The sequence below is a fragment of the Trichomonas vaginalis genome, chromosome II, assembly GCF_026262505.1.
Source record: "Trichomonas vaginalis G3 chromosome II, whole genome shotgun sequence".
NCBI classification, from domain to species: domain Eukaryota; phylum Parabasalia; order Trichomonadida; family Trichomonadidae; genus Trichomonas; species Trichomonas vaginalis.
Genome location: NC_067204.1, coordinates 17,152,328 through 17,164,886, shown reverse-complemented (window position 1 = coordinate 17,164,886; position 12,559 = coordinate 17,152,328). Strand labels below are relative to the sequence as shown.

Genomic DNA, 12,559 nt, shown 5'->3' with positions numbered 1-12,559 from the left:
TTTTTTCAGTAAGGAAACGCAGGAGTTTTACGATTTATTTGAGGAGTAGGTTCTGGTTTAAATGTTGGAGTCGGTTTAGGAGTTGACTTTTGAACAGGAGTTTGTACTTCCATAGGTTCAGGAGTCGTTGAAGGTGTTGCTTGTGAAGGCGTTGGTTTTGACGTTGGTTTTGGCGAAGGTGTCGGAGTTTGTTTAACTTCAACTACTTCAGTATTATTTACAACATTTGCTTTATTTCTTTTCAACATCATTACTGCTCCTGCTGTAATTAGCAAACCTAGTGGGAGACCATATTTTATATAAGGACTTGACCAAATGCTATTTTTGACAGGAGCTGGTGGAACACCTAACCTTGGTGAGACTGCTCTTTGCCATTGTGCAGCTCGTAAGAAATATTCAATAGGTGCTCCATAATCGTTTGGTAAAGTTTGTTTCATAGATGGTGAAGGTTCACGAGAGCTTGATGAAGAACTCATTTATAAGCTTTAAAAATAAACGTTCATCCTTTATTCCTCACTGTCGTCCGCAGCTAAGTTATAGTGTCAAGTCTTATTATTGGTATGCCTGACTGTCTTACTTGTATTGCAAAGCAACAATCCCTCATAAATCCAATAAGTGGCTTTGGTACATTTTCAGTTGCTAGTTCAATAGGTCCTTTAACAGTCAATTTGTATGTTATTGGAGCAGTAGATGTTTGACCTTGCTGGAAGCAAAAGTCCACTTCAGTTGGAAAACCACATAAGAAATGTGTGTTGTCATAGCTATCCCATTTATGTTCCACACTACCATCATCCACCAATGACCTCATAACATCTTCATTAAATCCTATCATATCATTGTTTGTATTGCAAGCGTTCGCAACCATTTCATAAAATACAGGTCCATATGATTTTTCAGGTTCTGCAGGCATATTTCCATAAGCTCCCATGGAAAGCTGAAGATATTTAAACTTAGGGTTCTCAAAATTAACATAATAATTGTCTTTCTTTCTAAATAGTGCCCAAATACTTTTAACATTAATAGGCGTATAAGCTGCTGTAAATGTTGCACTTGAACTATCTGTATTCTTTGAGAATGAACCGTCCATAGGAATCCAATCCATAACTTTAACAGGAAAACATAAAGCCTCGTTTGTATAATGTTCTACAAGTTCTGTATAAATGTTGGAGTCTAAAGAGAATGACTTTGGATGAATGAAACATTCATTAAAATCCATCTTTGTTCGAAATAGTTGCTGGGTTACAGTTGTAATAGTAACTGTTCCACTAGCTTCTATTGCCTTCGTTATCATAGTGAATGGTTCATTCCATGGAACAAATTTATTTGTCGGTGGATTTGAATCTGAAGCAAATGCAACTTTAAGAGTTGAATTGAAAGCAATGATATCATTTACAGATATAGATGTGCATTGTAATGCGTCGCTACTGAACTTTACTTTAAGCTGAATGTTACCAGCAAATGCAGGAATAAATCTTATAGCTTCTAATGGAAGGAATCTTCTAACAGGAATTCTTAAACGAAGCTTAAAATCAAATGATTTTCCTGCTGTAATTGGACCACTAACAATTTGTCCTGTTCTGCATGTTCCCGAATGACTCCATACATCTTCATGTCGAGTCTTTGAGAAAACATCTACTTTCTTTATTTGTTCGGTAGTTTGTGAGTTTGAAGTTATATATGCTTCTTCTCTTGCGTTGTCTTGAGAATATACGATACGACCATTTGCAAGGATTTGATATCCAGCAACTGCATAGAAAGCGTCATCGAAACCAATCCAAAATCCTGGTGGGTTTGTTTTATTGGAACCTGAACCAATTTCTTTATCTACAATAAATTGACCTTCCATTTTATACGTAATGAATGTATTGTAAAGGTCCAACATATTTTCACCAGGAGGTGAGAGATTGAATGTTACCCATGTGTTATCTTTAGCAGTTCCAGGTTGTGATGGAATCTTTGCGTCAGAATATTTTCTATTAGTGTCACCAATTTGAACTGCATTGTCTATGATATCGAAATATGAGCGAATCTGATGAATATGCTCTGCTGGAGTAAATTCGTTTAACTGTTCGTTCTGCATGTATTTACTTCAGATAAAAATATCTATTTACTTCATTATTCTCACTCTTCTTCTTGGAATTCGTGGTGGAAGTTGTTTCTTGACATTTTCAATGAACTGTACATTCTCTTTTGTCTCAACTTCTTTCACTGGTGGGTCAGGGTTCTTTGACTCGGTTTGCTTTTCAATGAAATTCACGAACTTTGCAATAAGCTCTTGGTTCGTTATTGAAAGAACATCTGGCTTCTTTTCTTCTTGTTCTATTGACTTTTCAGTTTGAATAGAAGGTTTTATATGGGCTTCACCCTCGGTGCCATGCACCTTAATGTTGTCGCTCTCTGCATTCGCTAATGGAACCTTTCTTTTTCTTACGTATATTTTACCATCTTTACTCTGACTTACGTAATAGAAAGGATGTTGTATTCCTCTTGCGTCATTTAATATAATAGACTCTCGCTCTGATTTTGACAAGCTCATTTTACATCGGTTAAAGTTTTAATTTTGTTTTTTATCTGCAGTCAAATGACTCAGACAAGCCCTACGGACAAGACCCAAGGGGTCATAGATTTTGAAGCATTGAAGAAAGAAATTCGCGAGCAAATTTTATCCGAACTGAAGGAACAAAAACAAGAACAAAAGCCAGAGAGACCAAAGAGAAAACTTAGTGAAAAACAACTTGCTGCATTAGCTGCTGGAAGACAAAAGAACCCAAGACTACTGGCGAAAAAAGCTAGAGAAGAAGCTGAAGCAAAAGCTAAAGAAGCTGAAGTGAAGAAAGAGTAAATGGTTTATTTTTATTGGAACTAAATGTATAGACAAATACCTTTATCTGTTGCGTTCAGTAGTGAAAACCCTGACGTCAAAATAAAGGGGAACAGAGTAACGTTTAAGTTTCCAACAGACTGGATTGTGAACATAAATGAAGAAAAATATATTGGCATAACAAATATGTATATAACACGTGCATTTAGGAAAGTTGACTTTATACTTCAAGTCGAGATAGAAAATGACGAACAGTCTTTAAGCGCCCAAAACATTCACATATACAAATACTTTAAAGACGATACAACATTGTTGCAATGTATGATTTCATTTAATGAAATGTTCGAGAAAAAGTTTAACATTGAAGTACAAACTTTACAGCCTTTACGTGAGTTTCTTGCACAACTGAAAGAAGAAGGTAGTCAGCCACAACTTATAGACTTTCATTATGAATTTAATGAAAATGAAGATGGAACACATGACTGTCAGTTTGTTATATATTCACCATTCAATGAAGTCGCTAAAGAGAAAGAAAATCCATTACGTATAAGATTTCAAATCTCTGAACCAAGTGATGATTTCAAGAATGTTTTCAATTATGATGCAATGCTTCCGAGGAAAAATGAATTTTCAAAGATTGTAACACCTGGCATTTGGGATAGAAAGCAAGCTATTCTTTTCTCTAATATAGCCAAAGGCGTTGAAAATGAGTTCATTGGTCATACAAGAACTACACCACTTCCTAACCCTAAATACTATAAATTAACTGGCTTCAATCGTGAGTTTTGGATAGACATGTTCTCCACTCATGACCATAACTGCCCAGTGTTCTTACCTCCAGACCATAAGGACTGTCTCTACATTGAAGCACAACTCTTAAACTCTACATCGCAGTATTGTAAATGACCACATGGGCTTCGCCCTTGCCGCTAGCGGCTTATTTTTATCACGAATGACCTCATTGCTGACAAAAATAAATGACCTCAGAACTTCAACTTACGAATAAAGCTTGTTTTAGTCGTTATTGAGAAGTTAAACTTTTCAGCAAAGCAAGGACTAGAAGACTTACATAAGTCAAATCCAATCTCTTGACCATCATGAAGTGCTTTATATAACTGCATAACACTGAACTCAGAGTCTTTGTCAAATTTTCCTTGCGGAACCATTAAACCTTTATCTTCATCATAGAAACACTGAACAGAGTCAGGAAACATTTCATTAGCGGTTAAAGCAATAACATCTTGCTTCACGCCTTTCATTCTGCAGTGAAATGCAACTTCATTTAAATCGTTAGTGAGTAAGTCTATGTAGGTCTTCTTTCCACAGAAAATACTTTTATAAGCTAAACTTTGTTTATCTTTTGTGATTTCTGCAAAGTCGCTATGAAATTGACCAAGGTTCTTTCCTATAAGTTCGCGACCATATCTCTTCTGAAATTCCTGAGCTAAACGCGGGATGTCTTCATTGAAAATATGCATGCTGTCCGTATCCTGATAGGCTATATACAAGCCCATGTCCTCAGCAGTACAGAATACTTCATTCATAATACGTTTTGACATTGATAGAATATTTACACCAAGTGGGCAAAAGTTAAAGTGTCTGCAAATGCTTTTCGTTAGCTTGAAAATAGTTTTATCTGAACCATCCAAACCTTCGAACTTCACTATATGGTTGTAATTTCTTATAGCATATCTTATAGCATCTTTGTCATCTACTATGGTTATTTTTGACTCAATAGGAGATAAAATGGTTTTGCCATAAATGCTGTTCAGAATGAGTTTTATAATTTCTTGTAATGGGTTTTCTTCTTTCTTATACTTTAACCTTAACTCAAACAATTTCTTAACTTCATCTCTTATTCTCAAATCTCTGTTTCCATCGTAATAGTATCCTTGCAACACTTCACATTTGACACCTTGATATTTTATGAGGTCTTGTAATGTTATATGGTCAACATACATTAAACAGCAAGTGTTTGAACTTCTGGGAACGTTAAGTTCTGGATTTAGTTCAGGGTCACAAACTATTAAAGGAAAGTGTCTATGTATTCCAATCTCTGTTATCTTAATGAGAACAAAGAAGCCAGACATAAACTTTTCACCAATGGGTTCCTTTTGGTCGTCATCGAATAAATGTCTCATGAGATACTCTGTGCTTAACATCTCATCCTTCAATACTTTTGGAATTCCTTCTAAAGTATAAAGTCTTGCTATAGCGGATGGATATAATGAAACAGCGTCGAAGTCAGCAATGAGTTTCTTTTTGCTCTTTTGTTTAATGTTATCTGACAACATACATCTTCCACCTTGAATGCATCTCGAAATAAATTCTCTTGGTTTATTTGAGAGGTCATAAAGATTTCCATTCGGGAAGTATACTCTGTTCTCAAACAATTTGTTAGCAATAGAACAAATACTAACGTAGTCATAAACGTTTAAATCAAACTCTTTCAATAAGTCATTGCGGAACTTTACAAAACCTTCTCTTAAAATTCTTACATCTTGTTTGCAGTAAAACGTGCTATATTTTTCTAAGTCGAAGTGGTTCTCATCTATTCTGCAACCTTTGATGGAATCTATGTTCTTCATGAATGTATCTGCATCCTTGACAAACTTACATGCTTCAGAAATGACACCAGTTCTGTTGTCATTTGCTAACAAAACACTGCTGTAGTAGTTATATGGAAATACTTCTTTCGGTCCTGTTTGTAAGTTAAACATAGCAGGAAATAGTTTAAGTTTCTTATTTATAACACTGTAAGAGTCTTTTATAATAATTGCCCGTCCTTTATATAAACCAGTTATTTGCATTGTTCGTGAACCTTTAATGATGGGAGTTCCTTTCACTTCTGTCATGTGTCTTAAGATGAAGTTTATATCATAACTGAGGTTATGGAAATATATTAAACTCTTGTCAGGAAGTCGTTCCAAAAATTCTGTTGCACAGTTTTGACCCCAAATGCTTTGACTCACTGAACCATCTTCACTGTCATAACATATGTTAAACGCTTTATGAAAGCCGTCTGTGCTACACTCAAAGTCAGCAAAGAAAACGTGCTCAGGAATGAATTTACATTTAGCTTTATTTACTTCTTTTGACTCTGCTTTCTTCTTCAGTTGTACACAATACTTTGGAGCATATGTCAAATCTTTAAATGGTGCAAGGTTCTGTTTATATAAGTCAGTCGTATATGTGAAAGTTCTCCATAAGAAATAGGTTCGAAATATTTTGCACTCCCACAATGTTTTCAAAATCCCATAGCGGTTAGTTCTATCATAACGAACTACACATTTGTTCTCTCTCTTTGTATATATTTTCATCTGTTTCTCAATGTTCATTCCACCACACTCCTTCAAGATTTCTTTGTAATTTCTGACGAAATATATTGTCATTGGAAGTCTTTCGTTTAGCATGTAGTGGTCTTCAACAAGAAGTAGGTCAATAGTTCGAACAGTTTCACATTCTTTTGGTATGTATCTCTTTATTTCATTATGTCTTGAGTCATTGAAGTAACCAATGGTAACATTAAATGCTATACCTGTTGCGTCAGAAATTTCTTGTACTTTACTTTGAGGAAAGTCTCTAACACGAATGACTTCTCTCATGTGGTCAATAGTTTCTTCATTTACTCCAGCCTGAATGCAAGCATAAACGAAACAATTGTCTTCTGTCATAAGTGTTGCAGTTCTTTTGTTCAGTTCATTGAAGATTTGGTAGCGTTCAAGATTTATAGGTAATGTGCAAAGATACTTCCAGAACTGACCGCTTTCTCTTATAAAACTTCTTTTCACCATTATCTTCCAAAAGCTTTCTATAAGTGCTGGGTTTCCTGTTTGCTTAAGAGCTTCCAAAATGGCTTTCTGGTCATTTGTCAGTGTGCTTTCATCTCTATATGGTCTCTTTTTTGGTTTGCCTTTCTTTACATCTGACATCGTTAAGCCTTCATATTCTGTTAAATCATACATCTTTATTTCGGTAAGATTCTTTATGTTTGTCAAGAAGAAGTCATAGTGCATTTCAACAATACCTGCAGCATTTGCTTCTATCTCTGATATAAAGTTCTCCTTCAAGAGCTGATGTAGTAATGTTCCAATATTATTGAGGTTTAACGTAGAACATTCATACTTTCCACCAAGTTTAATAACATACCATCCATCTCTGTTGTGAGTTTATTTTAATTTTCTCTAAGAGTCTCATGAAAACCTTACCGAAATGTTTGTGTAAGTAGTCTCTGTTTGGTTCATCTAAAGCTTCGATGTTAAAGTCAATGAGTCTATTGCCTGACTTCACATTTCTCTTCCTATTCTCTTCATCTTTCTTTAACCATCTCTCACCTTCTTTTGGTTTGTCGTCAATGGAACGAATGACATCGTTAGCTTTGCGAACTTGTTCTATAGCACTTTTAAACATCTCTCTTCTCTGTTGTTTCAGTGTGTCGTCTCTTCTTCTTGTTTCACCAACGTTTGCATTTGTTATGTCAAACATTTCTCTTCTTACTTCATGAGGTACTGAACGTCTATGATATAAGTCAATAGCAACGTCATTTAAAGGAAAAGTTCTTGCATGGACTTCGTCCTCGCCGCGTTGCGGCTTTATGAACTCATGAATTCTATCATAACTTATTGCACCATTATAGTCATTGAGGATGTCAGCGAGTGCTTTTTTGTTTGTTGCGTAATGCTTTGCAACATCTATATTAGCTTCTGTAAGAAGTTGTTTTATTTCCGAGTGTTCTAACTTAGACAACTTCCGATACATCTTTAGTAGGAAATAAAAAAATATTTTTTTGAAAAAATTAGATTAGATTTTTTTAAGTTATTTTTCAAAATAACTTAATATTTTTATTTTAATGAAACACATGCAAGATTGCATGTTCTTTTCATACAATGCTCTCGCTACTGCCATCAAGAATGAGTTCAATGGTGCTTCAAACGTTAATGTTATCTTTAACAAGAAGTTTGTGAAAGAATCTAAGTTTGGTCAGTATGTCAGACCATTAGCTATTGTCATTGACCGCAAACGTTATACTTCACAAGAGTTAGCAGTAGTTTTGAAACAAAAGGGTTTCTTCGTGAATGTCAAAGATACTCATTATACTGTCATAAAGAACTCTAACATTGACTTCTTCAGTATTGCTATGAATCTTTCCGAACAGAAAGAATATAAGAAGGGTGAAACAAATGTGAAATATTATCCTTCATCTCTGAAGACAATAACGAACAAAGATGTTATACAGAAATTCTTACCAAAGGTTGAAGAAGCTTCAATTGACATTGACGAAGGAAGTGAAATGGTTGAAGAAATTGACCCTGAAGCTATTTAAGCAAAAATATATTTTTGGTTAGTCTTCATATCGATATTTTACAACAATTCCCAATGTATAAACTTTTCATACGCTTTTTCATAAGCTTTATATACCTTCAGAAATTTTGCATAATCTTTTACATGTTGTTCGTTCTCTTCTTCTGTCATGAGTTCCGAATATTCTAAATTCATGTTCTTTCATATGAGATAAAATTTTATAAAAAAAAATAAAATTAGCTTAGATTTTTTTATTCTTCCTCTTTGAAGTTATCGAAATATTCTGTTATTTTTTCCTTCAGTAATGGTAAGTCTTCTTTGAATGTAAGTATTGTGCAACCTTTGATGTCATAGTGTGTTTGAGGAAGAGTACTTTTGACAATTTCCTTTATTTGCTCATTCGGTGTCATTGAAATCGGTAAGTTTTCACGATAGAACCAATTTCTGTCAGATTTGTAAATCTTAGCAAGGTCATAAAAGCTCTTGTTGTTTCTTCTGACTAAATGCAACATAACCATATCTTTATCTTCTTCTTTCTCCAACTCTTCAGTATATATCATATACTTATAACTCTTTTCCTTTCCTTTTGGTACTGAACGTGGTATTCTTTTCTGTATGCTTTTGTCTTTGGATTCAATGACTTCATCTTTTGCTTGAAGTTTCTTTTCCATCTCTCCACGTTCTGCTTTATATAGTTCATCTAACATCATGAAAATATAACAAGCATAACGAGGTGAAGCCCACATTGCTACAGCATTTACTAAAAGTCTATGAACATAATATCCTTTCAAACCAGGAGCCAAATTCTTGCGATTTTCGTACGGAATCTCTTCTCTCGGTTTTCCGAGGGAAGCAATCATATGAGGAAATTCTTCTAAAAGTTCTTTTGTCTGTTGGTTTTCAAACCAATGATATGCTTGCTTTGTAGAACGAAGAGCATTCATTATACTTTGCATTTGGTACATGTCATCTTTGACCGAACGAATGAGGCGAAGTTGTTTGTTATATTGTATGTATTCGTATTCTTCATTTATGGCTTCATGAACGATAGCAGTTGTTGTGTTCTCTAATGTTGGCATTACTGTCTTTACATACAAAATAAAAAAATAAATAAAAATAAAACTAACTTTATTTTTCTCTGTTAAAGAAATGTTAAAAATTCATGGTTACATATGTGAAAAGAAGTCACGAACAAATGAAGGTCATAAGATTCAGCACATAATTCTGAATTGAATGGTGTGTCATACATGTCAAACCGTCAAGAATTGAAGGAGATACGAGGCTATAAAGATTTTGGATATTTTCTGACACACACCCTGAAGGAAAAGTGACAAAACACGACGATAGAAAAGTGACAAAATGAGAGAAAGTTGTCCCCCGACCAAAATGCAATCATGTTGAAAAAGTGACATTTGTAAAGTTGGACGATAGGATTTCCTGAAAAAGTGCAAGTCTTGTTCTGAATCAGGACAAGATTTGTCTTGAAAAATACAAGACTTGTTCTGAAAAAATACAAGACTTGTCTTGAATCAGGACAAAACTTTACAAAATGTAAACTTTACATAACCGTTTCTATCGTACATGATATTTAGTTGACATTGCAAACTATCTTCATGTAAAGTATGGCGGTTTGAAACCGTCGGGAACCTTCCCTTTTTTGACGAACTTTCCGCAGCAATTTTTAAAATTTGTGAAAACTCAACGGTTTGACACGTGCCATATGTCATTTTACTCAGAATTTTGTGCTGAATTCAGCAAAAATAATTTTTAGGGTAGATGGGTATATCTAACCTAATTTCTACCACGAATTCTACCCTCATTATTTATAACCATTTTACATGGTAAACGTTATTTTTGGAATTTTGTGAAAACTCAACGGTTTGACACATGCCATATGCCATTTTACTCAGAATCTCACGAATTCAGCAAAAATAAATGGTTCATTTACTCACAATATTTTTGTACAAAACGACCCCAAACTTTTAACTTCTTTTCTGCAGTTTCTAATGCTATCTTAGCGAGTTCATATTCTCTAAATTCTCTCTTTAAATCTTCTTGTTCCCATTGGTCTAGTTCGTATGGAGAATCTCTATAATCATAACATATCTCACGTTCATGTTCTAATTGTTTTTCATGCATTTTTCTAACTTCTTGTTCGAACAAAGGTTTAGCATTCTCTACTGTATCTTCGAGTTCTTCTTCATCTAATTTCTCATGAACTTTCTTGTCTATGGAGTCCATAATTTTTCCAACTGCTATGCAATATTTTGGAGAAGCCCACATTGCTATATAGTTTATAAGTCTTGGGTCTACATACGTTCCTCTAACCTGTTTAATTTCATCAGGAATTCCTGCATGAATTTTGTGTAAAAAGCAACCGCCGGAATTCGGACTGTTGCTATATTCTTCACAAAATGCCTTATAATACTCTTCCCAGGACTTATTTTCCAACAACTTTCTAAAGTCTTTCCTAAACTGCTGACACATATTTGTTGCATTAATGTAACCATCCTTGTCTCTACGTAAGACTTCAATACCGTTATAAGTGCCTTTTGTGAATGTTTCGCCATTATATTTGTTAGTGAATGTTTTTGCTTCGACTGACATTTCTGTTCTTACCTACAAGATAAAAAGTTAGAAAAAAATAAAACTAACGTTATTTTTTCTGTCTTAAGGAAATTCATGAGGGTAGAAATGAGGTTAGAAAAGTGGTTAGAAAACATGTTAGATCTAACATTCTAACATAAACTTTATTTTTGGTGTAAATAAATGGTACCATTAATGATATCATGACTGTTCTCGTTCATGTCTGGAGTATATAAGAATTTCCGAAAAAGTGACACCCAAAAAAGTGACACTTTCAATAGGGAGTAACACTTAAAAAGTGACAATTTAAAATTCACAATAAATAAAAATAATAAATTTTTTAGTCTATTAAATTATTCTTTTCTTTGAAATCCTCCAAAAATTCTTCGAAATGTTCTAAAATATAACCTGGAGAATTATAACAAAATTCATTAATTTCTAACATATACGTATCTAACAATTCATTTGGAATTTCAAACGATCTTAAATATGTAATTGAATTTTGTATCTTCTCATTTATTTGAGAAAGTTTTTCTTCAGCATTTTCCAATAAAAATCTTAATGGATTCAAAAAAAAAAAAAAAAAAAAAAAAAAAAAAAAAAAAAAAAAAAAAAAAAAAAAAAAAAAAAAAAAAAAAAAAAAAAAAAAAAAAAAAAAAAAAAAAAAAAAAAGGTAGTGGGGCTTCCAGGCACTTCGTGCCTTCTAGCCCTGAAGATGTTTAGTATAAATGAAGTTCTTATATACGGGTCTTCCAGGAGCTTTTCACAAATTATATTGTTTTCATGTTTTGTCAAGACTTCTTCGTAAAATCAGACAAAAATAATGTTTAGGGTAGAAGGTTAGATATAACCTCTTTTCTAACCTCTTTTCTACCCTCTTGAATTTTCAAGATTTCTTCGTAAATGTTTTTGTCACTTTTCTGTCACTTTTCAGGAAAAAACATTTTTATTGTATATAAAATGAATTTTACAAAACCACCGTTACCCTTCTTTGGAAATAAGAGTAGATGTAAAGATATTCTATTGAGAGAACTTAAGAAACTACCGAATGGTCTAACATTTGTAGATTTGTTCGGTGGAAGTTTCTATATATCCCATCTGTGCCATACAATATTCCAGACTCAAAGATTATATGCAATGACTTCGACAACTATATGAACCGTCTCAAACATATACCAGACACAAACAAAATATTGAGTGAGTTGAAAGAAAAGATACCTATAGGTAAGATGGAACGTATACCATTAGATAAGAAAAATACTGTCAGAGAGGTTTTGAAAAAAGCAGAATATATAGACTGGGATAGTATATCTGCTAGACTATTATATAGTGGTGCTATAAGAGTTCATGACATTGAAACACTTATGTCAAAAGTTTTATATCTTAACTTATACAAATGTTTTCAAAAGAGGACATAGAAAAATATATTGAGGGTATAGAGTTTGTGAGATGTCATTGGACAGATTTGTATGAAAAATATAAAGACAAGGAAAATGTTTTCTTTATAGTAGACCCGCCGTTCTATAACACATGGGATTTTCAATACCAAGTAGACTGGACTTTGAGAGACTCTTTAGAAACTTTAGACGTTTTTACATAACCATCCATGCTTTTACTTTACATCCGATAAAAGTGGTTTGGAAAGTGTCATGAGATGGTTAGAGGACATACATGATATGAGTTTAGATACGATAAGATAGAATATGAGAGAGGTCCTATAAACTGGAGAAAGTGTCATAACAAAGAAATTTTACTAGTAAGTAAATGTGGTTTGAAATAGGACTACTTGTTTTAGGTTTTTTTCCATTGTCATGTCATTATTTATTTGGACGTGGCAGAAAGTACAGAGAA

The 12,559-nt window shown here is 33.6% G+C and overlaps 9 protein-coding genes and 1 pseudogene across 10 annotated transcripts, besides 4 other annotated features; 3 read left to right on the top strand and 7 right to left on the bottom strand.

The window, feature by feature from the left end:
* Positions 1-10,450: part of a mobile genetic element that runs on past the window's edge.
* Positions 1-12,559: part of a mobile genetic element that runs on past both edges of the window.
* On the bottom strand, positions 6-476 carry TVAGG3_0559930 (repellent protein 1 family; the record flags this gene model as incomplete). Its single annotated transcript, XM_051238478.1, has 1 exon — positions 6-476. One exon carries the CDS (start codon positions 474-476, stop codon positions 6-8), a length of 471 nt encoding a protein of 156 aa, XP_051096302.1.
* On the bottom strand, positions 1,057-1,882 carry TVAGG3_0559920 (uncharacterized protein; the record flags this gene model as incomplete). Its single annotated transcript, XM_051238477.1, has 1 exon — positions 1,057-1,882. A coding segment is annotated over one exon (826 nt), but the record flags the coding sequence as incomplete, so codon positions are not given.
* TVAGG3_0559910 (uncharacterized protein) lies at positions 2,108-2,536 on the bottom strand (the record flags this gene model as incomplete). The annotated part of the gene is made up of 1 exon (XM_001305160.2): positions 2,108-2,536. One exon carries the CDS (start codon positions 2,534-2,536, stop codon positions 2,108-2,110), a length of 429 nt encoding a protein of 142 aa, XP_001305161.2.
* On the top strand, positions 2,582-2,842 carry TVAGG3_0559900 (uncharacterized protein; the record flags this gene model as incomplete). The annotated part of the gene is made up of 1 exon (XM_001305159.2): positions 2,582-2,842. One exon carries the CDS (start codon positions 2,582-2,584, stop codon positions 2,840-2,842), a length of 261 nt encoding a protein of 86 aa, XP_001305160.2.
* On the top strand, positions 2,867-3,414 carry TVAGG3_0559890 (uncharacterized protein; the record flags this gene model as incomplete). The annotated part of the gene is made up of 1 exon (XM_051238476.1): positions 2,867-3,414. A coding segment is annotated over one exon (548 nt), but the record flags the coding sequence as incomplete, so codon positions are not given.
* TVAGG3_0559880 (organellar and viral DNA polymerase type B) lies at positions 3,805-4,911 on the bottom strand (the record flags this gene model as incomplete). Its single annotated transcript, XM_001287850.2, has 1 exon — positions 3,805-4,911. The coding sequence occupies one exon, from the start codon at positions 4,909-4,911 to the stop codon at positions 3,805-3,807; it is 1,107 nt and encodes a 368-aa protein (XP_001287851.1).
* TVAGG3_0559870 lies at positions 6,168-7,018 on the bottom strand (annotated as a pseudogene). Its single transcript has one exon. A coding segment is annotated over exon 1 (851 nt).
* On the bottom strand, positions 7,230-7,579 carry TVAGG3_0559860 (organellar and viral DNA polymerase type B; the record flags this gene model as incomplete). The annotated part of the gene is made up of 1 exon (XM_051238475.1): positions 7,230-7,579. A coding segment is annotated over one exon (350 nt), but the record flags the coding sequence as incomplete, so codon positions are not given.
* On the top strand, positions 7,671-8,144 carry TVAGG3_0559850 (uncharacterized protein; the record flags this gene model as incomplete). The annotated part of the gene is made up of 1 exon (XM_051238474.1): positions 7,671-8,144. One exon carries the CDS (start codon positions 7,671-7,673, stop codon positions 8,142-8,144), a length of 474 nt encoding a protein of 157 aa, XP_051096298.1.
* TVAGG3_0559840 (KilA, N-terminal/APSES-type HTH, DNA-binding family) lies at positions 8,463-9,201 on the bottom strand (the record flags this gene model as incomplete). Its single annotated transcript, XM_051238473.1, has 1 exon — positions 8,463-9,201. A coding segment is annotated over one exon (739 nt), but the record flags the coding sequence as incomplete, so codon positions are not given.
* Positions 10,935-11,280: a mobile genetic element.
* Positions 11,351-12,559: part of a mobile genetic element that runs on past the window's edge.